Source organism: Hyperolius riggenbachi, chromosome 12 (assembly GCF_040937935.1).
Source record: "Hyperolius riggenbachi isolate aHypRig1 chromosome 12, aHypRig1.pri, whole genome shotgun sequence".
NCBI classification, from domain to species: Eukaryota; Metazoa; Chordata; class Amphibia; order Anura; family Hyperoliidae; genus Hyperolius; species Hyperolius riggenbachi.
Window position 1 is genome coordinate 231934141 of NC_090657.1, and position 27541 is coordinate 231961681.

Sequence of the window (27541 nt, forward strand, 5' to 3'; positions counted from 1 at the left end):
AGCCTTCAGTGTTTCACCTTATGCATCCAAGCAACTTTCACCTCCCAATCATTTGCCAATAACTTTATCACTACTTATCACACTGAAATGAGCTATATCTTGTTTTTTTCCGCCACCAGTTAGGCATTCTTTGGGTGGTACAGTTTGCTAATAATTCTTTTTTTCTAAATGCATTTTAACAGGAATATTAAGAAAAAAATTGAAAAAATTAATAATTTCTCAGCTTAAGCTTTAAAATAATACATGCTACCATAATTAAAACCCACATATTTTATTTGCCCCCTTTGTCCCGGTTATTATACCATTTAAATTATGTCCCTATCACAATGTATGGCACCAATATTTTATTTGGAAATAAAGGTGCATTTTTTCAGTTTAGCATCCATCACTATTTACAAGCTTATAATTTAAAAAATAATAATAGTAATATACCCTCTTAACATGCATATTTAAAAGTTCAGACCCTTAAGTAACTATTTGTTTTGTTTTGATTATTGTAATTTTATTTTTTTTTAGTTAACGTTTATTTGAAGAGGGTGGGGTAAACCGTAAATTTTAAATGTAATTGTGTATGTGTTCATTCAAAACTTGTATGAAGATGTAGTTTTACTATTTGGCCACAAGATGGCCTCAGTGAAGAGAGGACGTGAAACTTTTTTTTACTTCAGAAAGATTGCGGCTTCTAAAGGGGCCCATACACCTAACGATTTTCCCGCCGATATACAGCATATCCGATCACTGTGATCAAATCTGCTGTGAAATCGTTGCAACGATCATTTCCGTCCGAAATCAATCTTTCCCATTGATCCGTCTGTGCGGAAGATTTTTCTCGATCGCCGGCGGGTCAGGAGTGCATCAATAGCGGCGTTCTAATGCCCGATGACCGACGCAATACAGCGGCGATACATTACCTGTTCCGGCCGGTGCGAGTCCCCTGGTCCTCGCTGTCTTCTTCTCCGCTCCGGGCTCCAGCTGCACTGAACTTCCTGTCCCGGCAGGAAGTTTAAACAGTCATTGATCTCCAGGCTTAATGGCGGCGGCACGGGAGCGCACGCGATCGGCCGCGATAGCAGCCTTTTGGACATAGCAGCTGCGTCCAAAAGGCTTAAGTAGTTGAAAGGAAATAAATCTGGCAGCCTCCATATTCATCTAATGTCAGGTGTGCTTTAATACTTTTATACTTTGCGGACTCTGACTGGGTAGGCAGGTCAGGTGTTCTGAATAAAGTCTGCCACTTCTGGTTCCTGGTGTGAGACTTCTGGGGGAAGAAGATCTGTGTGACGCTAGGGACTGGCTTTTATAGGGAAAGACAGTTCCTGGCTTCACAAAGATCTTCCTCCAGCAGAGAATATGGAAGCCTCAGCATAACTCTGATTCCAGTGCGTGCGGAAGATTTCGCTCGATCGCTGGCAGGTCAGGAGTGCGTCGATAGCGGCGTTCGAATGACCGACGACCGACGCAATACAGCGGCAATACATTACCTGTTCCGCCAGCACGTATCCCCTTTGTCCCCCGCTCTCTCCGCTGTCTTCTTCTCCGCGCTGGGCTCCGAGTCCGGCAGGCTTCACTTTTCCCTGTCCCGGCAAGAAGTTTAAACAGTAGAGCGCCCTCTACTGTTTAAACTCCCCCTGGCAGGAAGTAAAGTGAAACTGGAGGAGCCCAGACCGGAGAAGAGACAGCGGAGACTGGGGGACTTGCGCCGGCAAATCGACTAGTGTATGGCCACCTTACGTGTCTGAATAACACCAGAAACAAGCAGGCCGCTAATCTTGTCAGATCTGACAATAATGTCAGAAACGCCTGGTCTGACGCATGCTTGTTCAGGGGCTATGGCTGAAAGTATTAGAGGCAGAGGATCGGCAGGACAGCCAGGCAACTGGTATTGCTTAGAAGAAAATAAATATGGCAGCCACCATATACTTCTCTCTTCAGTTGCCCTAAATGGCTGATCTGTTTTGTAGTTGAATGGCTGGGTGTCGCAGGCTGCCGGACGTAAAGGCTGATATGGGCAGTGAGGGGTGGTGTGCAGAATAGACTTTAGCATGGCGTGGGGTGTCAGGTACATCTGGCCGTGATCAGGATGTTCAGGAGATAATCTGGCCATATGCTTCCTGTGCTGTGATGTCACACTTTCCCCTCTGATCTGTAATCCCATCTCTCTGCAGATGTTCCATACATCCCACCTGTACTATAGAGAGAACACTGACAGTACACTGTGTACACAGCCAGGCTACCGACACCTGATCCTGAGGGGGTGTGCTGGGGCCCCTGTGTGACAGCTGAGCATAGAGTATCTGTCCTGCTGATACTAGCGCTGCTATCTCTCTGCAGATGCTCCATACATCCCACCTGTACTACAGCAGGAACACTGACATGGTACACTGTGTACACAGCCAGGTGACCGACACCTGATCCTGAGGGAGTGTGTAGAGGTGTGTGTGACAGCTGAGCAAAGAGTACCTGTCCTGCAGATACAAGCACCACTGCTACCCCAGGTATTCCAATGCTATCGCGTCCCCATGTTTCCATCACTACTGCGTCCGCAAATACCACCACATTTTCAGGTTTTGCAATGCCACTATGTCCCCATGTTTTCCAACCCAATGCCGCTACATCCCCAGGTGTTATCTACTGCCGCTGAGCGTTGTACAAGCAAAACAGCCAGCCGATTGTTTGTTTTTTAGTCTGCCAGCGACAATCGCCGCTGGCAGACTGTTGATGGAGCGCATGCGATCCCCTGCAATCTCCTCCCCCAGGACTTGACGCCTTTCAGCGTTAGGCGGTCCTGGGGAGCCACCTTGTGGCCGCCAATCAGCGTTAGGCGGTTGTAAGGTAGTTAAAGTGTACCTGAGATGAAAGAAGTCTGAGGTTTTATACTTACCTGGGGCTTCCTCCTGCCCCCCTTGAGGCTGCTCTGTCCGTCATAGTCTCCCTGGACAGTCCTGTCCCCTGCTGGACGGCCTGGGCAAGTCGCACTTTGTTGCGAATGCGCAGCTCGGCTAAGCACCCCAGTCGTGGTCCCGTGAATGGGAGCGGTCTGCACCTCTGCACAATTTGGCCAGAGTACTGGGCCATCCAGCGGGGTTCAGGAGCAGCCCAAGGAGATGGCGAGGGACGAGCAGCCTCAAGGGGGCTGGAGGAATCCACAGGTAAGTATAAAACTTCAAACTTCTTTTGTCTCAGGTTCCCTTTAAGACCCCGGGTATAGCCCCTGAACAAGCATGCAGATCAGATATTTCTGACTCAAGTCTGACTGGATTAGTTGCATGCTTGTTTCAAGGTTTGAGACTCAGACACTAATGATGCTAGAAGTTCAGCCGGACAGCCAGGCAACTGGTATTGTTTAAAAGGAAATAAACATGGCAGCCTCCATATGACTTTTACCTCAGGTTATATTTTGAGGTTATTTTTTCATCAATTCACGTCAATTTCGAGCAATCACAAAGGATATTAATCAGTGGAGGCCACCGTCAGGTCGATAGAGTCGATGCAAACGTTCTACCGCTAAACACGTCGCCGCCGCCGACTGACACTCCAAAGAGAATTGGCAAGAAGGCCAGACGAGGGTTCATGAAAAACGTATGAGGAGTCTTGGAGGAGAGACGTATGGAAATTAATTCTAATCTCTGTCAGAGCGGCGCTGTCATCTGCGCTCCCGCTCTTAAAGGCGCTCGAAAATGGCCATAGGATTAAACTCCATTTTGATGACAAATTCTCTTTAAAGCACTTTTTATCTCTGGCAAATTAGGGTCTTTTATCTCAGGCAAATGATTTAAAGGGATGAAATGAAAGGAGGAATTAACGAGCGGGGCCTGTGTGCGAACATGAGAGCGAAACCGCGAGCCGGGATCATGAAACAGCCCCACGTCTCGTGCGCAGAGGTGTCTGCGCTTTACCGAGCCAAATATCATCGTCTTCCTTTCATTTATGCCGCAGTCTGGGGAGCACGTTACTGTAACGCATCTAGTAGCCATTTCAGTTAGATGTTTGATGCTAATGTTTTATGATAAAATCTATTTATTCTGTAATAAAGCACTGCATTGCTTTGAAAAGTAAAGATAAAAAAAAAAAAACAAAAGCGGTTAGGCCAGATCACTGGTGCCCCTCTGCCAACATCCTGGTACCTGTGACTATCCCCTGCCCGCCCCACTGAAACCACCCCTACCTAATGACACCCACAACTCCATTTACTTAAAAAAGTGGATCCGAGATGAACTTTTAAACATTACATAATTGTGTTCCTTTCCTATTGTTTATAGGGCATTCCTCAAGCCAAATACTTTTTTGTTTTTGTTTTAATACACTAATTCCCTATAAACTAAACAAGCCACGCCCACAGGTTTTCAGAGAGCCAAGGCACTTTCAGACAGTAGCAACGGCTCATGGGAGCTCAGTCTGGGCAGGAGGAGGGGGAGGTATTACTAGCCATTGATTTCAGAGGCAGAGGGGAGGAGGGAGGAGGAGAGGGGATTAGGCTGAGTGCTGATGCTGCAGATAAGCCTGCCTCTGTGCAATGTTTACAAACAACATGGCTGCTGTCATTGTATCACAGGAAGAAATAATCATGTTCTATTAAAGCTGTTTGCAGCTAGATTTGCTGTGTAAACTATCTAAACTTTAGATAAGATATACAGACAAGTTACTTGTTATAGATAGTTTTTCATCTCGTATCCGCTTTAAATGACCACTATTGCGAAAAATTGTAAAATTTTAAATACATGTAAACACATACAAATAAGAAGTATGTTTCTCCCAGAGTAAAATGAGCCATAAATTTATTTTGTCCTATGTTGCTGTCACTTATAGTAGGTAGGAGAAATCTGACAGAACTGACAGGTTTTGGACTAGTCTATCTCGTCATGGGGGATGGTCAGCAAGGTTTTTATTCTTTACTAGTGACCTTAGCCCGATGCTGGCCAGCCTCCCAGCTTTCTTCACAGTGGGTGGCAGGTGCTCTGTCCAACTGCCAAAAAAGTAAGTGCTTTTGAAACTAAACAAAACCATGAGAATCCCCCATGGAGAGGTGGACTAGTCCAAAACCTGTCAGTTTAGTCAGAATGCTGCTACTTACTGAAAGTGACAGCAACATAGGAGAAAAGTCATTTATGCATCATTTTACTCTGGAAGGAACACACTTCTTATTTGTATGTTTTTGCATAAATTTTAAATTGCACGATTTTCGATTCAATAGCTGTCCTCTGAGTGTCACCATGCACAGATCTAAATACACCCTCATGCTCTATACAGGTGAAAGCTGAAGAAAAAGAGTGTTGTGCAAAAGTCTATTTCAGTAATTCAACTTAAACGTGAAACTAAGGGCTGGTGCACACCTAGGAGTGCTTTTCAAAGCGCTTGGCTGATGTATTTGGATGGGATGGATGACACCAGAGCGATGCGATTTCTTCCCAAACGCAAACGCGGGTCCTGCAGCATTTCTGAGGCGATTCAGCCTCAATGTTAAGTATAGAAAAGCGATTAAGTATAGAAAAATGATCCGATTTTACGGCAATTCGATAAAAACGATCGGATCTCCCGAAAAAATTGAAAGCTTTTTTTTTTTTCATTCGACTGAAAAATCCGATCGGATTTCCCGTTTTTTTTCCCGATTTTAATCGAACTGGAATGCCAGATATTTTTCTTCAATCTTTCTAAAGATTATATGGTGTGTGTTTGTCAATTTATTAATATGCACACCCCAGCAATTTTCTCTGATTTTCCAATCATTTTTATGGGGACAAAATTGAACACAGGTGTGTGGTACATTGGTCATATTTTTGAAATGTTACAATCAGTCAGAAAAAATGATTGCAATTTTTAAATTGAACAGATATTTAAAACATTGTATGGTGTGTGGCCACCTTTATAAAACATACGGCGTGCAGGGCCACACAGAGGGGCGGGACCAGACGTAGAGAGACCATCCGCTAGCCTATTGGGGACGTTTCCGGCATACCTGCTGTAAATTACATGACACAACAGCGCCACGTGTACCAGCAGCCGCCATGCGTTCCAGCGCTAATGCGCAGATACGGCCGCCAGCACGCCCGCCCGCCAGCTTACCTCCGTCCCTGCAGCCGCTCCACCACAAGCCGCCCGGGAATCCAGCGCTTTCCACTCTTGCCCTCCCTACACGGGTAAGGAAAGGTAGGCATACCCCATAAGACCCAGTATGGAGCGCCCGGCTAGACTGCCTCAGTACCGCAGTCTCAGCCACCCTGAGGGATCCAACCTGCAGCCCAGCACACAGGCCTGACCCAGAGGGGAGATCCTGACCTGCCTGGACGCAGGAACAAACCGCACTGAGGGTGGACTAACTGTCTTACTTTTTTTTATAGGGGATGTGCCGTCTGTTCCTGCGTCTGGGAGGAGCGACGTCTCACCTTGCCCTGAAGGATTGTGGGAAAAGTTGCTCTAAAAAAGTGCTAGATCAGAGCGATTTTCCAAGTGTTCAGGTACAGCTCTACTGTAAAATAAAATACAAAATTGCTACACCAAAACGCTCCAAAAATCGCTAGGCATAAAAAAAAAAAAAAAAATCGCTAGGCATAAATAAAAAAAAAATAAAAAAATCGCTAGGCACATACCTGGAATAGCTTAGAAAATCCCTTCTAAAAGCGCTGAGTGTTTGCGATTACGCTGGCACTTTTAGGTGTGCACTGGCCAGGGGTGTAACAATAGACCCTGCAAGGGAGGCAGCCGCAGGGGGGCCAGAAGCCGCAGGGGCCCCTGTCCTGAGCGACTGACAACTAAGGGCAAGGAGAGAAAAAGCTTTCTACTCTCTGCACAATTGTTCTAATGACTGCATCTGCTTAGCCACTGATATGGAATCATACAAAGTTTTGCAGACAAAGATTTGTAGACAATCCCTATTCAGTGTTTAGCAGGGTCTTGTGTACAACTCTTTTCAACCCCCAGCCTTTTTACCCCTTCCCAAGTGCTGTGTCCTGTAGTGGTACTTGAGTAGTCTGGGCACGGAGAGAAAAAGCTTCCTATTCTCTGCAGGTTTGAGGTTTGGTGGGAGGGGGCCCCATCCAAAGTTTTGCAGGGGGGCCCAGTGATTTCTAGTTACGCCCCTGGCACCGGCCCTAATCGATGACATAGGAACCCTTTGCAGGTGTTTTGGATGAATTAGAAGAGTCGGACACTTTGAGCCGAGAATACGGAACCTTTCCACACTATTCTAATGGGCTGAGGTTTTCATTTTGGGGTTCTCATAAGCTGTAAGCCAAATCATGGGGGGCATTTCAGACCTGTGCGATGGAATTGCGTTTTCAACCGTTTGGCCGACGCTAGCGCAACAGCGCGTTGGTGGGTAACTTGCGTGGCGACCGGATGACTTGTAAGTCTCTATGGTTATGCAGGTTTTTTTTTTTTTTTTTACATTTTTCACGTTGCGGCAAAAAATGGAGATGACCACGCACTGCCGCAGTAATCTCCATAGGCTTGTTCTGAGTCAGATCTGTCCAATCAGTTTCCCAGTTATTCAGTTCGATAAAATACTCATGCCACCCTGTAAACAATCACAATAAATCTAACTATAAACTTAAAGGACAACTGAAGTGAGAGGGATACGGAGGCTGCCATATGTATTTCCTGTTAAGGAATACCAGTTGCCTGGCAGTCCTGCTGGTCTCTTTGGCTGCAGTAGTGTCTGAATCACACACACCTGAAACAAGCATGCAGCTAATCCAGCCACACTTCATCCCAATCACCTGATCTGCTGCATGCTTGTTCAGGGGCTATGGCTAAACGTATTAGAGGCAGAGGATCAGCAGGGCTGCCAGGCAACTGGTATTGCTTAACAGAAAATAAGTAGCCTCAATATCCCTCTCACTTCAGATGTGCTTTCTAAAAAAGTGTCTGAATGCTCAGTCCGGGATTCTTATCACAGCTGCTAACAGTCTGGCTTTGCAGGGAATAATTATAGCTGAGTGATTATAGCAGAGCCACAAGGGGGCAGGCTTGGGCTTGAAAATACACCAGAGAAGACAGACTCAGCTATAATCTTTCCGTAGCAAAGCTAGACTGAGTGCTCAGTCGGGGATTCTTATCAGAGGTGATAACAGTCAGATTAAACAGTGAACAATGAAACAAAGAGCAGATTAGGTGTTTACTGTCATGTTCCCACTGATTTATAAGGTAAAATACACCAGGGTGCTTCATCTCTGGTTCTCTTTAAAAATAGTCTCCCCAAAGTGATGTCACACTGATGTGAGTTGTTTTAACTTTTTAGAGGAGGGTTGTCTTGTAATCACAGCAACATTTTTACAATAATTATGTATAAATTATTTAGTCAGTCTTTGCCCATTGTAAAATCTTTCCTCTCCCTGATTTACATTCTGACATTTATAACATGGTGACATTTTTACTGCTGACAGGTGATGTAGCTGCTGCATGCTTTTTTGGCAGTTGGAAACAGCTGTAAACAGCCATTTCCCACAATGCAACAAGGTTCACAGACAGGAAACTGCCAGGAGTACCACGGTCCTCAGAGATTCTTGTGGGAGGGGTTTCACCACAATATCAGCCATACAGCACCCCCTGATGGTCTATTTGTGAAAAGGAATAGATTTATCATGTAAAAGGGGGTATCCGCTACTGATTGGGATAAAGTTCAATTATTGGTCGGAATTTCTCTTTAAACACTGGTAATTGGCGGACGGGAACATGTGTTCCCTGAACCTATTAAACTCCTTAGCGGTAATTCCGAGACAGGCTCAGGATGGATACTCACAGCTCGGAGCGATAACCCCGAGCTGGATCCATGGGAGGTGAGTAATGTGCAGGACTGCCCCACATCTATCTATTGATATGATTTTTAGGGTCTAAAAGAGTGTTAAAAAAAAAAATTACACCGCTTTCAAACCCTAAAATCCGGAAATAATCATAATGCCAGGAAGGTTAAAGTACTTGGGAATAGTAAAAGTTATTATTATTTATTGCATTTATACAGAGCCAACATAATACACAGCGCTATACAATACATAGGATTTCAGACAATGAAAATAGGGTGACCTACAACACAATTCAGGTAATAAGCAAGAAGATACACAATGCCAGATCATCCACTGTAGTGATATTCCTACTACAAGTTCACATTACTCTGGGTAGAGCGCACAATCAAGTATGATAGACAAGGGAAGAGGGCCCTGCCAAAGGCTTACAATCACATAAAGTACTAACCAAAATAGTGTATAGCACCATCTTGTGGTCATAAAGTAAAATTCAAACAAACATACATAAAAAAAAGAAGAATTTGTCAAATGGGAATGAAGAGGGTGACCTGCGTGTCCCTCCCCCGACTGATCTCATTTTCATTGATTGAGAGAAATTCGACTTACCTGGCGTTCTCGAACGTGGCTGAAGCGGTTTTTCCAATCGCGCCAAAACCCACACCGACAGCCAGCCCCTCTGCAAATAGAAAGAAAGATGTTGAGCCTCCTTCCTGTACTGTAATTATTTACATTATACGTGTGCGGCCAACGCAAGGACAACCTATCAGCTGCAAATAGATCAGCAGGACCGCCAGGCAACTGGTATAGTGTAACAGGAAATAAACATGGCCGCCTCCATATCACTCTCACTTCAGGTGTCCTTTAAATGAAGCGACCGGTACAATAAGCTGCGTATAGAAATCTTAGACCGGTACATTCTATAACTAAACAGCCATACAAAGACATAAGACTTTGGCAGGGAGTCAGTTGTGAGCTCCTCTGAGGGACAGTTAAAGAGAACCAGAGATGAAGCACCCTCATCATGTATTTTACCATATATATCAGTGGGAACATTAGAGAAAACACCTACCCTGCTCTCTGTTACATTCTTCACTGCTCAGTCTGTTATCAGCACTGATAATATCCCCGACTGAGTATTCAGTCTGGCTTTGCTCAGGAATCATTATAGCCGAGTCTGTCTTCTCTGATATTTCAAGCCCAAGCCTGCCCCCTTCTGGCTCTGCTATAATGACTCAGCTATAATGATTCCTGAGCAAAGCCAGACTGAATGCTTAATGGGGGATTTTATCAGGGCTGATAACAGGCAGGCTGAGCGGTGAAGAATGAAACGGAGAGCAGGGTAGGTGTTTTCTCTCATGTTCCCACTGATATATAGGGTAAAATACATGAAGGTGCTTCGTCTCTGGTTCACTTTAAGGGACAAGACAATATACTCTCTACAGTGCTGTAGAAGATGTTGGCACTATATAAGTACTAAATAATAGTAATAATGAAAGGTCACACTTGTGTCTGTGTAAATCCGCAACAGTTGTGTTTTGCTCGTGCCCGCCATAGACTGCCGGCACCTGATCTTATGCGGCAGAGCTGTTTAACGCATGCGTATTGCGGATGAAAAATAGCGTACTTAGAAATGAAAGCATGCGTTGCCATTGGAAAGCAAAATCACACATCCTTTTTAACAAGTATGGGACAAGCCTAACAGAGCCCAGGACACCAGCGCTGCACGGCATACACAACACGTCGCGGAGAGCAGCCGCGGCGTGCCGGCTGTTAGCTCAGCGCCGGCTGGAGAATGATTTTATTGGCTCTGTGACATTTTGGTAAGCGAGTCTGGCCGGCGAGATCATAAAACACGTTTAATCGCTGCGATTCCGCCCGGCGTGCTGAGATGAGGGGGGGAACCCCCGGGCGCCAGAGGAAACGACACGCTGGGGACACCTTGGAGAGTGGCGGTGACAGACGGTGCTGTCTGCGTACAGGAGGGTGACTCACCCGCCAACCCCACAAGCAAAGGTTACCCTGACCTTTCCCGGGCAATTATCCAGCCTCCATTAGAGAAATGTAATTATCTGCAGATGGGGCCGATGGAATCATTAGCACTACAAAGGCCTGAGAGCGGTACGTCCGCCACCCCCCCCCCCCCTCCGACTGGGGCCACGGCGGTGCAAGGGTTACCTGTACAATATATACAGCAAATCATACAGGATCCATTTACAGCACATTCACTCACTTCTACAGTATTGTGATGAATATAAATCTGCCTTCCTAAAACATAAAGGTGGCCATACACTTATAGATTTGCAGCAGATTCGCCCATCAGATAGATTTCTGTCAGATGCCTGTCAGGTGGAATCTGACAGGAATCTGATGTGCGCCACACACACTGATTTCCAATAGATTTCAGAATTAAATCTATTGGAAATCAATCTAAATGCATTATTGGACCATTAGATCCAATGCAACTCTATAGGCCATCGATCTGTTGCCAGCAGCAGATCAACATAGATCTTCCATCCAGTTGGATAGATTAAATCAATCGGTTGAAAATCGATTTATTGGCTCATTTGATAGATCAATGGTTGAAATTGACCAGTGTGTGGGCCCCTTATGGGTTCCCATTACAGGTACAATCTCCCAAACGATAGACCATACGATTGACTGGATCGAGTACCGTTATGCCTGGTACACACGATGCAATTTTCTGACAGATTTACCGTCAGATCGACTACTTCCAACAGGTCCGATCTGATTTCAGATCGATTTTCCGTTCACTTCTATAGAAAATCGATTTCAAAATCAATCGGAAATCATATTGGAAATAGTTGATCATTGTATCGTGTATACCTAGCATTTAAGGACACCTAAAGTGAGAGGGATACTGAAGCTGCCATATTTATAGCAATACCAGTTGCCTGGCTGCCCTGCTGATCCTCTGCCTCCAATACTTTTAGCCATAGCCCCTGAACAAGCATGCAGCAGATCAGGTGTTTCTGACATTATTGTCAGATCTGACAGGATTAGCTGCATGCTTGTTTCTAGTGTGTGATTCAGCCACTACTGCAACCAAATAGATCAGCAGGGCTGCCAGGCAACTGGTATTGTGTAACAGGAAATACATATGGCTGCCTCCATATACTTCTCACTTCAGGTTCCCTTTAAAGGTGGCCACTAATAAGTGTGATCGGATTACCATAAAATAGACTCCATTGGTGTCACCAATCCACTACAAACGATTGTAAAAATGATCGTTTGACAGCAATTTTGTCAAATTAAAAAAACGTTTTTTCTAATCGGTTGTGATGGATCGGAAGCACAGATTGGTTGTTGATGTCAATCAGTGTATTCCGCCATTTTATTTTCAATCACATTGATCTGATCGCTGAAACAATTCCTCCCTAAAAACTGGACAGTTAGCAGCCAGCTTCATAGATAACAATCGTTCTATTAGATGAATAATTATTTTCCCCTCCAATGGTGGGCAACAATCATATCGGCGGGTCAATCGTCCCAGAGATTGTACTGTCAATGGGCACTTTAAGGTATTCGTCATTATTCAGCCTCAGGTGAGCGGGAAGGAAGTCCCATCATGCATTGCTTCTACTCACTGAGTGAATAGGCAAATCTCTCTCCCTGAAAAGCTAAGCGTGTATCCATAGCCGCTGCTGTGCTAGAAAGGTGGTCAATGGGCTACTTAGTCCAGCTTGCATGCAAATATGTTACAAATTGCATGCCGCTTAAGGCTCATACACACATCAGACCATAGTCTTTTGAAAATGAAAGATCACAGACCAATTTTACCACCCTTCATGTAGTATGAGAGCCATACTCTACACAGTCTATTCTATGGAGCTGCACTCCCCATCAGACAGAAATCTTACCCCCTTCCATGTAGTATGAGAGCCACACCTACACAGTCTATTCTATGGAGCTGCACTCCCCATCAGACAGAAATCTTACCCCCTTCCATGTAGTATGAGAGCCACACCTACACAGTCTATTCTATGGAGCTGCACTCCCCATCAGACAGAAATCTTACCCCCTTCTATGTAGTATGAGAGCCACACCTACACAGTCTATTCTATGGAGCTGCACTCCCCATCAGACAGAAATCTTACCCCCTTCCATGTAGTATGAGAGCCACACCTACACAGTCTATTCTATGGAGCTGCACTCCCCATCAGACAGAAATCTTACCCCCTTCCATGTAGTATGAGAGCCATACCTACACAGTCTATTCTATGGAGCTGCACTCCCCATCACACAGAAATCTTACCTCCTTCCATGTAGTATGAGAGCCATACTCTACACAGTCTATTCTATGGAGCTGCACTCCCCATCAGACAGAAATCTTACCCCCTTCCATGTAGTATAAGAGCCACACCTACACAGTCTATTCTATGGAGCTGCACTCCCCATCAGACAGAAATCTTACCCCCTTCCATGTAGTATGAGAGCCACACCTACACAGTCTATTCTATGGAGCTGCACTCCCCATCAGACAGAAATCTTACCCCCTTCCATGTAGTATAAGAGCCACACCTACACAGTCTATTCTATGGAGCTGCACTCCCCATCAGACAGAAATCTTACCCCCTTCCATGTAGTATGAGAGCCACACCTACACAGTCTATTCTATGGAGCTGAGCTCCCCATCAGACAGAAATCTTACCCCCTTCCATGTAGTATGAGAGCCACACCTACACAGTCTATTCTATGGAGCTGCACTCCCCATCAGACAGAAATCTTACCCCCTTCCATGTAGTATAAGAGCCACACCTACACAGTCTATTCTATGGAGCTGCACTCCCCATCAGACAGAAATCTTACCCCCTTCCATGTAGTATGAGAGCCACACCTACACAGTCTATTCTATGGAGCTGCACTCCCCATCAGACAGAAATCTTACCCCCTTCCATGTAGTATGAGAGCCACACCTACACAGTCTATTCTATGGAGCTGCACTCCCCATCAGACAGAAATCTTACCCCCTTCCATGTAGTATGAGAGCCATACTCTACACAGTCTATTCTATGGAGCTGCACTCCCCATCAGACAGAAATCTTACCCCCTTCCATGTAGTATGAGAGCCATACCTACACAGTCTATTCTATGGAGCTGCACTCCCCATCAGACAGAAATCTTACCCCCTTCCATGTAGTATGAGAGCCATACTCTACACAGTCTATTCTATGGAGCTGCACTCCCCATCAGACAGAAATCTTACCCCCTTCCATGTAGTATGAGAGCCATACCTTCAGTCTTTTCTATGGAGCTGCACTCCCCATCAGACAGAAATCTTACCCCCTTCCATGTAGTATGAGAGCCATACCTACACAGTCTTTTCTATGGAGCTGCACTCCCCATCAGACAGAAATCTTACCCCCTTCCATGTAGTATGAGAGCCATACTCTACACAGTCTATTCTATGGAGCTGCACTCCCCATCAGACAGAAATCTCACCCCCTTCCATGTAGTATGAGAGCCACACTTACACAGTCTTTTCTATGGAGCTGCACTCCCCATCAGACAGAAATCTCACCCCCTTCCATGTAGTATGAGAGCCACACCTACACAGTCTATTCTATGGAGCTGCACTCCCCATCAGACAGAGATCTTACCCCCTTCCATGTAGTATGAGAGCCACACCTACACAGTCTATTCTATGGAGCTGATCTCCCCATCAGACAGAAATCTTACCCCCTTCCATGTAGTATGAGAGCCACACCTACACAGTCTATTCTATGGAGCTGCACTCCCCATCAGACAGAAATCTTACCCCCTTCCATGTAGTATGAGAGCCATACTCTACACAGTCTATTCTATGGAGCTGCACTCCCCATCAGACAGAAATCTTACCCCCTTCCATGTAGTATGAGAGCCATACCTTCAGTCTTTTCTATGGAGCTGCACTCCCCATTAGACAGAAATCTTACCCCCTTCCATGTAGTATGAGAGCCACACCTACACAGTCTATTCTATGGAGCTGCACTCCCCATCAGACAGAAATCTTACCCCCTTCCATGTAGTATGAGAGCCACACCTACACAGTCTATTCTATGGAGCTGATCTCCCCATCAGACAGAAATCTTACCCCCTTCCATGTAGTATAAGAGGCATACCTACACAGTCTATTCTATGGAGCTGCACTCCCCATCAGACAGAAATCTTACCCCCTTCCATGTAGTATGAGAGCCACACCTACACAGTCTATTCTATGGAGCTGCACTCCCCATCAGACAGAAATCTTACCCCCTTCCATGTAGTATGAGAGCCATACCTACACAGTCTATTCTATGGAGCTGAACTCCCCATCAGACAGAAATCTTACCCCCTTCCATGTAGTATGAGAGCCATACCTACACAGTCTTTTCTATGGAGCTGCACTCCCCATCAGACAGAGATCTTACCCCCTTCCATGTAGTATGAGAGCCACACCTACACAGTCTATTCTATGGAGCTGAACTCCCCATCAGACAGAAATCTTACCCCCTTCCATGTAGTATGAGAGCCACACCTACACAGTCTATTCTATGGAGCTGCACTCCCCATCAGACAGAAATCTTACCCCCTTCCATGTAGTATGAGAGCCACACCTACACAGTCTATTCTATGGAGCTGAGCTCCCCATCAGACAGAAATCTTACCCCCTTCCATGTAGTATGAGAGCCATACTCTACACAGTCTATTCTATGGAGCTGCACTCCCCATCAGACAGAAATCTTACCCCCTTCCATGTAGTATGAGAGCCATACCTACACAGTCTATTCTATGGAGCTGCACTCCCCATCAGACAGAAATCTCACCCCCTTCCATGTAGTATGAGAGCCATACTCTACACAGTCTATTCTATGGAGCTGCACTCCCCATCAGACAGAGATCTTACCCCCTTCCATGTAGTATGAGAGCCACACCTACACAGTCTATTCTATGGAGCTGAGCTCCCCATCAGACAGAAATCTTACCCCCTTCCATGTAGTATGAGAGCCATACTCTACACAGTCTATTCTATGGAGCTGCACTCCCCATCAGACAGAAATCTTACTCCCCATCAGACAGAAATCTTACCCCCTTCCATGTAGTATGAGAGCCACACCTACACAGTCTATTCTATGGAGCTGCACTCCCCATCAGACAGAAATCTTACCCCCTTCCATGTAGTATATGAGCCACGCCTACACAGTCTATTCTATGGAGCTGCACTCCCCATCAGACACGAGATCTTACCCCCTTCCATGTAGTATGAGAGCCATACTCTACACAGTCTATTCTATGGAGCTGCACTCCCCATCAGACAGAAATCTTACCCCCTTCCATGTAGTATGAGAGCCATACCTTCAGTCTTTTCTATGGAGCTGCACTCCCCATCAGACAGAAATCTTACCCCCTTCCATGTAGTATGAGAGCCCTACCTACACAGTCTTTTCTATGGAGCTGCACTCCCCATCAGACAGAAATCTTACCCCCTTCCATGTAGTATGAGAGCCATACTCTACACAGTCTATTCTATGGAGCTGCACTCCCCATCAGACAGAAATCTCACCCCCTTCCATGTAGTATGAGAGCCACACTTACACAGTCTTTTCTATGGAGCTGCACTCCCCATCAGACAGAAATCTCACCCCCTTCCATGTAGTATGAGAGCCACACCTACACAGTCTATTCTATGGAGCTGCACTCCCCATCAGACAGAGATCTTACCCCCTTCCATGTAGTATGAGAGCCACACCTACACAGTCTATTCTATGGAGCTGATCTCCCCATCAGACAGAAATCTTACCCCCTTCCATGTAGTATGAGAGCCACACCTACACAGTCTATTCTATGGAGCTGCACTCCCCATCAGACAGAAATCTTACCCCCTTCCATGTAGTATGAGAGCCATACTCTACACAGTCTATTCTATGGAGCTGCACTCCCCATCAGACAGAAATCTTACCCCCTTCCATGTAGTATGAGAGCCATACCTTCAGTCTTTTCTATGGAGCTGCACTCCCCATCAGACAGAAATCTTACCCCCTTCCATGTAGTATGAGAGCCATACCTACACAGTCTTTTCTATGGAGCTGCACTCCCCATCAGACAGAAATCTTACCCCCTTCCATGTAGTATGAGAGCCACACCTACACAGTCTATTCTATGGAGCTGCACTCCCCATTAGACAGAAATCTTACCCCCTTCCATGTAGTAGGAGAGCCACACCTACACAGTCTATTCTATGGAGCTGCACTCCCCATCAGACAGAAATCTTACCCCCTTCCATGTAGTATGAGAGCCATACCTACACAGTATTCTATGGAGCTGCACTCCCCATCAGACAGAAACCTTACCCCCTTCCATGTAGTATGAGAGCCACACCTACACAGTCTATTCTATGGAGCTGCACTCCCCATCAAACAGAAATCTTACCCCCTTCCATGTAGTATGAGAGCCACACCTACACAGTCTATTCTATGGAGCTGCACTCCCCATCAGACAGAAATCTTACCCCCTTCCATGTAGTATGAGAGCCACACCTACACAGTCTATTCTATGGAGCTGCACTCCCCATCAGACAGAAATCTTACCCCCTTCCATGTAGTATGAGAGCCACACCTACACAGTCTATTCTATGGAGCTGAGCTCCCCATCAGACAGAAATCTTACCCCCTTCCATGTAGTATGAGAGCCATACTCTACACAGTCTATTCTATGGAGCTGCACTCCCCATCAGACAGAAATCTTACCCCCTTCCATGTAGTATGAGAGCCATACCTACACAGTCTATTCTATGGAGCTGCACTCCCCATCAGACAGAAATCTCACCCCCTTCCATGTAGTATGAGAGCCACACCTACACAGTCTATTCTATGGAGCTGCACTCCCCATCAGACAGAAATCTTACCCCCTTCCATGTAGTATGAGAGCCACACCTACACAGTCTATTCTATGGAGCTGCACTCCCCATCAGACAGAAATCTTACCCCCTTCCATGTAGTATGAGAGCCATACCTACACAGTCTATTCTATGGAGCTGCACTCCCCATCAGACAGAAATCTTACCCCCTTCCATGTAGTATGAGAGCCACACCTACACAGTCTATTCTATGGAGCTGAGCTCCCCATCAGACAGAAATCTTACCCCCTTCCATGTAGTATGAGAGCCATACTCTACACAGTCTATTCTATGGAGCTGCACTCCCCATCAGACAGAAATCTTACCCCCTTCCATGTAGTATGAGAGCCATACCTACACAGTCTATTCTATGGAGCTGCACTCCCCATCAGACAGAAATCTCACCCCCTTCCATGTAGTATGAGAGCCATACTCTACACAGTCTATTCTATGGAGCTGCACTCCCCATCAGACAGAAATCTTACCCCCTTCCATGTAGTATGAGAGCCACACCTACACAGTCTATTCTATGGAGCTGCACTCCCCATCAGACAGAAATCTTACCCCCTTCCATGTAGTATATGAGCCACGCCTACACAGTCTATTCTATGGAGCTGCACTCCCCATCAGACAGAGATCTTACCCCCTTCCATGTAGTATGAGAGCCATACTCTACACAGTCTATTCTATGGAGCTGCACTCCCCATCAGACAGAAATCTTACCCCCTTCCATGTAGTATATGAGCCACGCCTACACAGTCTATTCTATGGAGCTGCACTCCCCATCAGACAGAGATCTTACCCCCTTCCATGTAGTATGAGAGCCATACTCTACACAGTCTATTCTATGGAGCTGCACTCCCCATCAGACAGAAATCTTACCCCCTTCCATGTAGTATGAGAGCCATACCTTCAGTCTTTTCTATGGAGCTGCACTCCCCATCAGACAGAAATCTTACCCCCTTCCATGTAGTATGAGAGCCATACCTACACAGTCTTTTCTATGGAGCTGCACTCCCCATCAGACAGAAATCTTACCCCCTTCCATGTAGTATGAGAGCCATACTCTACACAGTCTATTCTATGGAGCTGCACTCCCCATCAGACAGAAATCTCACCCCCTTCCATGTAGTATGAGAGCCACACCTACACAGTCTATTCTATGGAGCTGATCTCCCCATCAGACAGAAATCTTACCCCCTTCCATGTAGTATGAGAGCCACACCTACACAGTCTATTCTATGGAGCTGCACTCCCCATCAGACAGAAATCTTACCCCCTTCCATGTAGTATGAGAGCCATACTCTACACAGTCTATTCTATGGAGCTGCACTCCCCATCAGACAGAAATCTTACCCCCTTCCATGTAGTATGAGAGCCATACCTTCAGTCTTTTCTATGGAGCTGCACTCCCCATCAGACAGAAATCTTACCCCCTTCCATGTAGTATGAGAGCCACACCTACACAGTCTATTCTATGGAGCTGCACTCCCCATCAGACAGAAATCTTACCCCCTTCCATGTAGTATGAGAGCCACACCTACACAGTCTATTCTATGGAGCTGCACTCCCCATCAGACAGAAATCTTACCCCCTTCCATGTAGTATGAGAGCCATACTCTACACAGTCTTTTCTATGGAGCTGCACTCCCCATCAGACAGAAATCTTACCCCCTTCCATGTAGTATGAGAGCCACACCTACACAGTCTATTCTATGGAGCTGCACTCCCCATTAGACAGAAATCTTACCCCCTTCCATGTAGTATGAGAGCCACACCTACACAGTCTATTCTATGGAGCTGCACTCCCCATCAGACAGAAATCTTACCCCCTTCCATGTAGTATGAGAGCCATACCTACACAGTATTCTATGGAGCTGCACTCCCCATCAGACAGAAACCTTACCCCCTTCCATGTAGTATGAGAGCCACACCTACACAGTCTATTCTATGGAGCTGCACTACCCATCAAACAGAAATCTTACCCCCTTCCATGTAGTATGAGAGCCACACCTACACAGTCTATTCTATGGAGCTGATCTCCCCATCAGACAGAAATCTTACCCCCTTCCATGTAGTATAAGAGGCATACTCTACACAGTCTATTCTATGGAGCTGCACTCCCCATCAGACAGAAATCTTACCCCCTTCCATGTAGTATGAGAGCCACACCTACACAGTCTATTCTATGGAGCTGCACTCCCCATCAGACAGAAATCTTACCCCCTTCCATGTAGTATGAGAGCCATACCTACACAGTCTATTCTATGGAGCTGAACTCCCCATCAGACAGAAATCTTACCCCCTTCCATGTAGTATGAGAGCCATGCTCTACACAGTCTATTCTATGGAGCTGAACTCCCCATCAGATAGAGATCTTACCCCCTTCCATGTAGTATGAGAGCCACACCTACACAGTTTATTCTATGGAGCTGCACTCCCCATCAGAAAAAAATCTTTGCAAGATGCTGCACACACAGATGCTGTACAGACACAAACGATCAGTATCTGCAAAAGATCTGTTCCTGCCAAAAATCCATTCCTGCAAAATGCAATGATAGTCTATGAGATCTGCAGATCATCATACACACATGATTTAACAGACATTCATCTGCAGATCAGATCCACCAGGATGGATTTTCAGATCTGCAGATGACTGCTTGATCTGCAGATAAATGTCAGTTAAATCATGTGTGTATGATGATCTGCAGATCTCATAGACTATCATTGCAATTTGCAGGAACGGATCTTTGGCAGGAACAGATCTTTTGCAGATACTGATCTTTTGTGTCTGTACAGCATCTGTGTGTGCAGCATCTTGCAAAGATTTTTTTTCTGATAAGGAGTTCAGCTCCATAGAATAGACTGTGTAGGTGTGGCTCTCATACTACATGGAAGGGGGTAAGATTTCTGTCTGATGTGGAGTGCAGCTCCATAGAATAGACTGTGTAGGTGTGGCTCTCATACTACATGGAAGGGGGTAAGATCTCTGTCTGATGGGGAGATCAGCTCCATAGAATAGACTGTGTAGGTGTGGCTCTCATACTACATGGAAGGGGGTAAGATTTCTGTCTGATGTGGAGTGCAGCTCCATAGAATAGACTGTGTAGGTATGGCTCTCATACTACATGGAAGGGGGTAAGATTTCTGTCTGATGGGGAGTGCAGCTCCATAGAATAGACTGTGTAGGTGTGGCTCTCATACTACATGGAAGGGGGTAAGATCTCTGTCTGATGGGGAGATCAGCTCCATAGAATAGACTGTGTAGGTGTGGCTCTCATACTACATGGAAGGGGGTAAGATTTCTGTCTGATGGGGAGTGCAGCTCCATAGAATAGACTGTGTAGGTGTGGCTCTCATACTACATGGAAGGGGGTAAGATCTCTGTCTGATGGGGAGATCAGCTCCATAGAATAGACTGTGTAGGTGTGGCTCTCATACTACATGGAAGGGGGTAAGATTTCTGTCTGATGGGGAGTGCAGCTCCATAGAATAGACTGTGTAGGTGTGGCTCTCATACTACATGGAAGGGGGTAAGATTTCTGTCTGATGGGGAGTGCAGCTCCATAGAATAGACTGTGTAGGTGTGGCTCTCATACTACATGGAAGGGGGTAAGATTTCTGTCTGATGTGGAGTTCAGCTCCATAGAATAGACTGTGTAGGTGTGGCTCTCATACTACATGGAAGGGGGTAAGATTTCTGTCTGATGGGGAGTGCAGCTCCATAGAATAGACTGTGTAGAGTATGGCTCTCATACTACATGGAAGGGGGTAAGATTTCTGTCTGATGGGGAGTTCAGCTCCATAGAATAGACTGTGTAGGTGTGGCTCTCATACTACATGGAAGGGGGTAAGATTTCTGTCTGATGTGGAGTGCAGCTCCATAGAATAGACTGTGTAGGTATGGCTCTCATACTACATGGAAGGGGGTAAGATTTCTGTCTGATGGGGAGTGCAGCTCCATAGAATAGACTGTGTAGGTGTGGCTCTCATACTACATGGAAGGGGGTAAGATCTCTGTCTGATGGGGAGATCAGCTCCATAGAATAGACTGTGTAGGTGTGGCTCTCATACTACATGGAAGGGGGTAAGATTTCTGTCTGATGGGGAGTGCAGCTCCATAGAATAGACTGTGTCGGTGTGGCTCTCATACTACATGGAAGGGGGTAAGATTTCTGTCTGATGGGGAGTGCAGCTCCATAGAATAGACTGTGTAGGTGTGGCTCTCATACTACATGGAAGGGGGTAAGATTTCTGTCTGATGGGGAGTTCAGCTCCATAGAAAATACTGTGTAGAGTATGGCTCTCATACTACATGGAAGGGGGTAAGATTTCTGTCTGATGGGGAGCGCAGCTCCATAGAATAGACTGTGTAGGTGTGGCTCTCATACTACATGGAAGGGGGTAAGATTTCTGTCTGATGGGGAGCGCAGCTCCATAGAATAGACTGTGTAGGTGTGGCTCTCATACTACATGGAAGGGGGTAAGATTTCTGTCTGATGGGGAGTTCAGCTCCATAGAATAGACTGTGTAGGTGTGGCTCTCATACTACATGGAAGGGGGTAAGATTTCTGTCTGATGGGGAGCTCAGCTCCATAGAATAGGCTGTGTAGGTGTGGCTCTCATACTACATGGAAGGGGGTAAGATTTCTGTCTGATGGGGAGTGCAGCTCCATAGAATAGACTGTGTAGGTGTGGCTCTCATACTACATGGAAGGGGGTAAGATTTCTGTCTGATGGGGAGTGCAGCTCCATAGAATAGACTGTGTAGGTGTGGCTCTCATACTACATAGAAGGGGGTAAGATTTCTGTCTGATGGGGAGTGCAGCTCCATAGAATAGACTGTGTAGGTGTGGCTCTCATACTACATGGAAGGGGGTAAGATTTCTGTCTGATGGGGAGTGCAGCTCCATAGAATAGACTGTGTAGGTATGGCTCTCATACTACATGGAGGGTGGTAAGATTTCTGTCTGATGGGGAGTGCAGCTCCATAGAATAGACGGTGTAGGTATGGCTCTCATACTACATGGAAGGGGGTAAGATTTCTGTCTGATGAGGAGTTCAGCTCCATAGAATAGGCTGTGTAGGTGTAGCTCTCATACTACATGGAAGGGGGTAAGATTTCTGTCTGATGGGGAGTGCAGCTGCATAGAATACACTGTGTAGGTGTGGCTCTCATACTACATGGAAGGAGGTAAGATTTCTGTCTGATGGGGAGTGCAGCTCCATAGAATAGACTGTGTAGGTGTGGCTCTCATACTACATGGAAGGGGGTAAGATTTCTGTCTGATGGGGAGTGCAGCTCCATAGAATAGACTGTGTAGGTGTAGCTCTCATACTACATGGTAGGGGGTAAGATTTCTGTCTGATGGGGAGTGCAGCTCCATAGAATACACTGTGTAGGTGTGGCTCTCATACTACATGGAAGGGGGTAAGATTTCTGTCTGATGGGGAGTGCAGCTCTATAGAATAGACTGTGTAGGTGTGGCTCTCATACTACATGGAAGGGGGTAAGATTTCTGTCTGATGGGGAGTGCAGCTCCATAGAATAGACTGTGTAGGTGTGGCTCTCATACTACATGGAAGGGGGTAAGATCTCTATCTGATGGGGAGTTCAGCTCCATAGAATAGACTGTGTAGAGCATGGCTCTCATACTACATGGAAGGGGGTGAGATTTCTGTCTGATGGGGAGTGCAGCTCCATAGAATAGACTGTGTAGGTATGGCTCCCATACTACATGGAAGGGGGTAAGATTTCTGTCTGATGGGGAGTGCAGCTCCATAGAATAGACTGTGTAGGTGTGGCTCTCATACTACATGGAAGGGGGTAAGATTTCTGTCTGATGGGGAGTGCAGCTCCATAGAATAGACTGTGTAGGTGTGGCTCTCATACTACATGGAAGGGGGTAAGATTTCTATCTGATGGGGAGTTCAGCTCCATAGAATAGACTGTGTAGGTGTGGCTCTCATACTACATGGAAGGGGGTAAGATTTCTGTCTGATGGGGAGTGCAGCTCCATAGAATAGACTGTGTAGGTATGGCTCCCATACTACATGGAAGGGGGTAAGATTTCTGTCTGATGGGGAGTGCAGCTCCATAGAATAGACTGTGTAGGTGTGGCTCTCATACTACATGGAAGGGGGTAAGATTTCTGTCTGATGGGGAGTGCAGCTCCATAGAATAGACTGTGTAGGTGTGGCTCTCATACTACATGGAAGGGGGTAAGATTTCTATCTGATGGGGAGTTCAGCTCCATAGAATAGACTGTGTAGAGTATGGCTCTCATACTACATGGAAGGGGGTAAGATTTCTGTCTGATGGGGAGTGCAGCTCCATAGAATAGACTGTGTAGGTGTGGCTCTCATACTACATGGAAGGGGGTAAGATCTCTGTCTGATGGGGAGTGCAGCTCCATAGAATAGACTGTGTAGGTGTGGCTCTCATACTACATGGAAGGGGGTAAGATTTCTGTCTGATGGGGAGTGCAGCTCCATAGAATAGACTGTGTAGGTGTGGCTCTCATACTACATGGAAGGGGGTAAGATTTCTGTCTGATGGGGAGTTCAGCTCCATAGAATAGACTGTGTAGAGCATGGCTCTCATACTACATGGAAGGGGGTGAGATTTCTGTCTGATGGGGAGTGCAGCTCCATAGAATAGACTGTGTAGGTGTGGCTCTCATACTACATGGAAGGGGGTAAGATTTCTGTCTGATGGGGAGTGCAGCTCCATAGAATAGACTGTGTAGGTGTGGCTCTCATACTACATGGAAGGGGGTAAGATTTCTGTCTGATGGGGAGTGCAGCTCCATAGAATAGACTGTGTAGGTGTGGCTCTCATACTACATGGAAGGGGGTAAGATTTCTGTCTGATGGGGAGTTCAGCTCCATAGAATAGACTGTGTAGAGCATGGCTCTCATACTACATGGAAGGGGGTGAGATTTCTGTCTGATGGGGAGTGCAGCTCCATAGAATAGACTGTGTAGGTGTGGCTCTCATACTACATGGAAGGGGGTAAGATTTCTGTCTGATGGGGAGTGCAGCTCCATAGAATAGACTGTGTAGGTATGGCTCCCATACTACATGGAAGGGGGTAAGATTTCTGTCTGATGGGGAGTGCAGCTCCATAGAATAGACTGTGTAGGTATGGCTCTCATACTACATGGAAGGGGGTAAGATTTCTATCTGATGGGGAGTTCAGCTCCATAGAATAGACTGTGTAGGTGTGGCTCTCATACTACATGGAAGGGGGTAAGATTTCTGTCTGATGGGGAGTGCAGCTCCATAGAATAGACTGTGTAGGTGTGGCTCTCATACTACATGGAAGGGGGTAAGATTTCTGTCTGATGGGGAGTGCAGCTCCATAGAATAGACTGTGTAGGTGTGGCTCTCATACTACATGGAAGAGGGTAAGATTTCTGTCTGATGGGGAGTGCAGCTCCATAGAATAGACTGTGTAGGTGTGGCTCTCATACTACATGGAAGGGGGTAAGATTTCTGTCTGATGGGGAGTTCAGCTCCATAGAATAGACTGTGTAGAGTATGGCTCTCATACTACATGGAAGGGGGTAAGATCTCTGCCTGATGGGGAGTGCAGCTCCATAGAATAGACTGTGTAGGTGTGGCTCTCATACTACATGGAAGGGGGTAAGATTTCTGTCTGATGGGGAGTGCAGCTCCATAGAATAGACTGTGTAGGTATGGCTCTCATACTACATGGAATGGGGTAAGATTTCTGTCTGATGGGGAGTGCAGCTCCATAGAATAGACTGTGTAGGTATGGCTCTCATACTACATGAAGGGTGGTAAGATGTCTGTCTGATGGGGAGTGCAGCTCCATAGAATAGACTGTGTAGGTGTGGCTCTCATACTACATGGAAGGGGGTGAGATTTCTGTCTGATGGGGAGTGCAGCTCCATAGAATAGACTGTGTAGGTGTGGCTCTCATACTACATGGAAGGGGGTAAGATTTCTGTCTGATGGGGAGCGCAGCTCCATAGAATAGACTGGGTAGGTGTGGCTCTCATACTACATGGAAGGGGGTAAGATTTCTGTCTGATGGGGAGTGCAGCTCCATAGAATAGACTGTGTAGGTGTGGCTCTCATACTACATGGAAGGGGGTAAGATTTCTGTTTGATGGGGAGTGCAGCTCCATAGAATAGACTGTGTAGGTGTGGCTCTCATACTACATGGAAGGTGGTAAGATTTCTGTCTGATGGGGAGCGCAGCTCCATAGAATAGACTGGGTAGGTGTGGCTCTCATACTACATGGAAGGGGGTAAGATTTCTGTCTGATGGGGAGTGCAGCTCCATAGAATAGACGGTGTAGGTGTGGCTCTCATACTACATGGAAGGGGGTAAGATTTCTGTCTGATGGGGAGTGCAGCTCCATAGAATAGACTGTGTAGGTGTGGCTCTCATACTACATGGAAGGGGGTAAGATCTCTGTCTGATGGGGAGTGCAGCTCCATAGAATAGACTGTGTAGGTGTGGCTCTCATACTACATAGAAGGGGGTAAGATTTCTGTCTGATGGGGAGTGCAGCTCCATAGAATAGACTGTGTAGGTGTGGCTCTCATACTACATGGAAGGGGGTAAGATCTCTGTCTGATGGGGAGTGCAGCTCCATAGAATAGACGGTGTAGGTGTGGCTCTCATACTACATGGAAGGGGGTAAGATTTCTGCCTGATGGGGAGTGCAGCTCCATAGAATAGACTGTGTAGGTGTGGCTCTCATGCTACATGGAAGGGGGTAAGATTTCTGTCTGATGGGGAGTGCAGCTCCATAGAATAGACTGTGTAGGTGTGGCTCTCATACTACATGGAAGGGGGTAAGATTTCTGTCTGATGGGGAGTGCAGCTCCATAGAATAGACTGTGTAGGTGTGGCTCTCATACTACATGGAAGGGTGGTAAGATTTCTGTCTGATGGGGAGTGCAGCTCCATAGAATAGACTGTGTAGAGTGTGGCTCTCATACTACATGGAAGGGGGTAAGATTTCTGTCTGATGGGGAGTGCAGCTCCATAGAATAGACTGTGTAGGTGTGGCTCTCATACTACATGGAAGGGGGTAAGATTTCTGTCTGATGGGGAGTGCAGCTCCATAGAATAGACTGTGTAGGTGTGGCTCTCATACTACATAGAAGGGGGTAAGATTTCTGTCTGATGGGGAGTGCAGCTCCATAGAATAGACTGTGTAGGTGTGGCTCTCATACTACATGGAAGGGGGTAAGATCTCTGTCTGATGGGGAGTGCAGCTCCATAGAATAGACTGTGTAGGTGTGGCTCTCATACTACATAGAAGGGGGTAAGATTTCTGTCTGATGGGGAGTGCAGCTCCATAGAATAGACTGTGTAGGTGTGGCTCTCATACTACATGGAAGGGGGTAAGATCTCTGTCTGATGGGGAGTGCAGCTCCATAGAATAGACGGTGTAGGTGTGGCTCTCATACTACATGGAAGGGGGTAAGATTTCTGCCTGATGGGGAGTGCAGCTCCATAGAATAGACTGTGTAGGTGTGGCTCTCATACTACATGGAAGGGGGTAAGATTTCTGTCTGATGGGGAGTGCAGCTCCATAGAATAGACTGTGTAGATATGACTCTCATATTACATGGAAGGGGGTAAGATTTCTGTCTGATGGGGAGTTCAGCTCCATAGAATAGACTGTGTAGGTGTGGCTCTCATACTACATGGAAGGGGGTAAGATTTCTGTCTGATGGGGAGTGCAGCTCCATAGAATAGACTGTGTAGGTGTGGCTCTCATACTACATGGAAGGGGGTAAGATTTCTGCCTGATGGGGAGTGCAGCTCCATAGAATAGACTGTGTAGGTATGGCTCTCATGCTACATGGAAGGGGGTAAGATTTCTGCCTGATGGGGAGTGCAGCTCCATAGAATAGACTGTGTAGGTGTGGCTCTCATACTACATG

The 27541-nt window shown here is 46.3% G+C and overlaps 1 protein-coding gene across 5 annotated transcripts in view; it reads right to left on the reverse strand.

The window, feature by feature from the left end:
• SLC39A11 (solute carrier family 39 member 11) overlaps window positions 1–27541 on the reverse strand; it is a 665003-nt gene that overhangs the window by 47428 nt on the left and 590034 nt on the right. For all 5 annotated transcript variants that reach the window (XM_068264569.1, XM_068264567.1, XM_068264568.1 and 2 more), the window contains exon 7: window positions 9342–9411. In XM_068264569.1, coding sequence (XP_068120670.1) covers window positions 9342–9411 — 70 coding nt within the window. The remainder of the gene's footprint in view (window positions 1–9341; window positions 9412–27541) is intronic.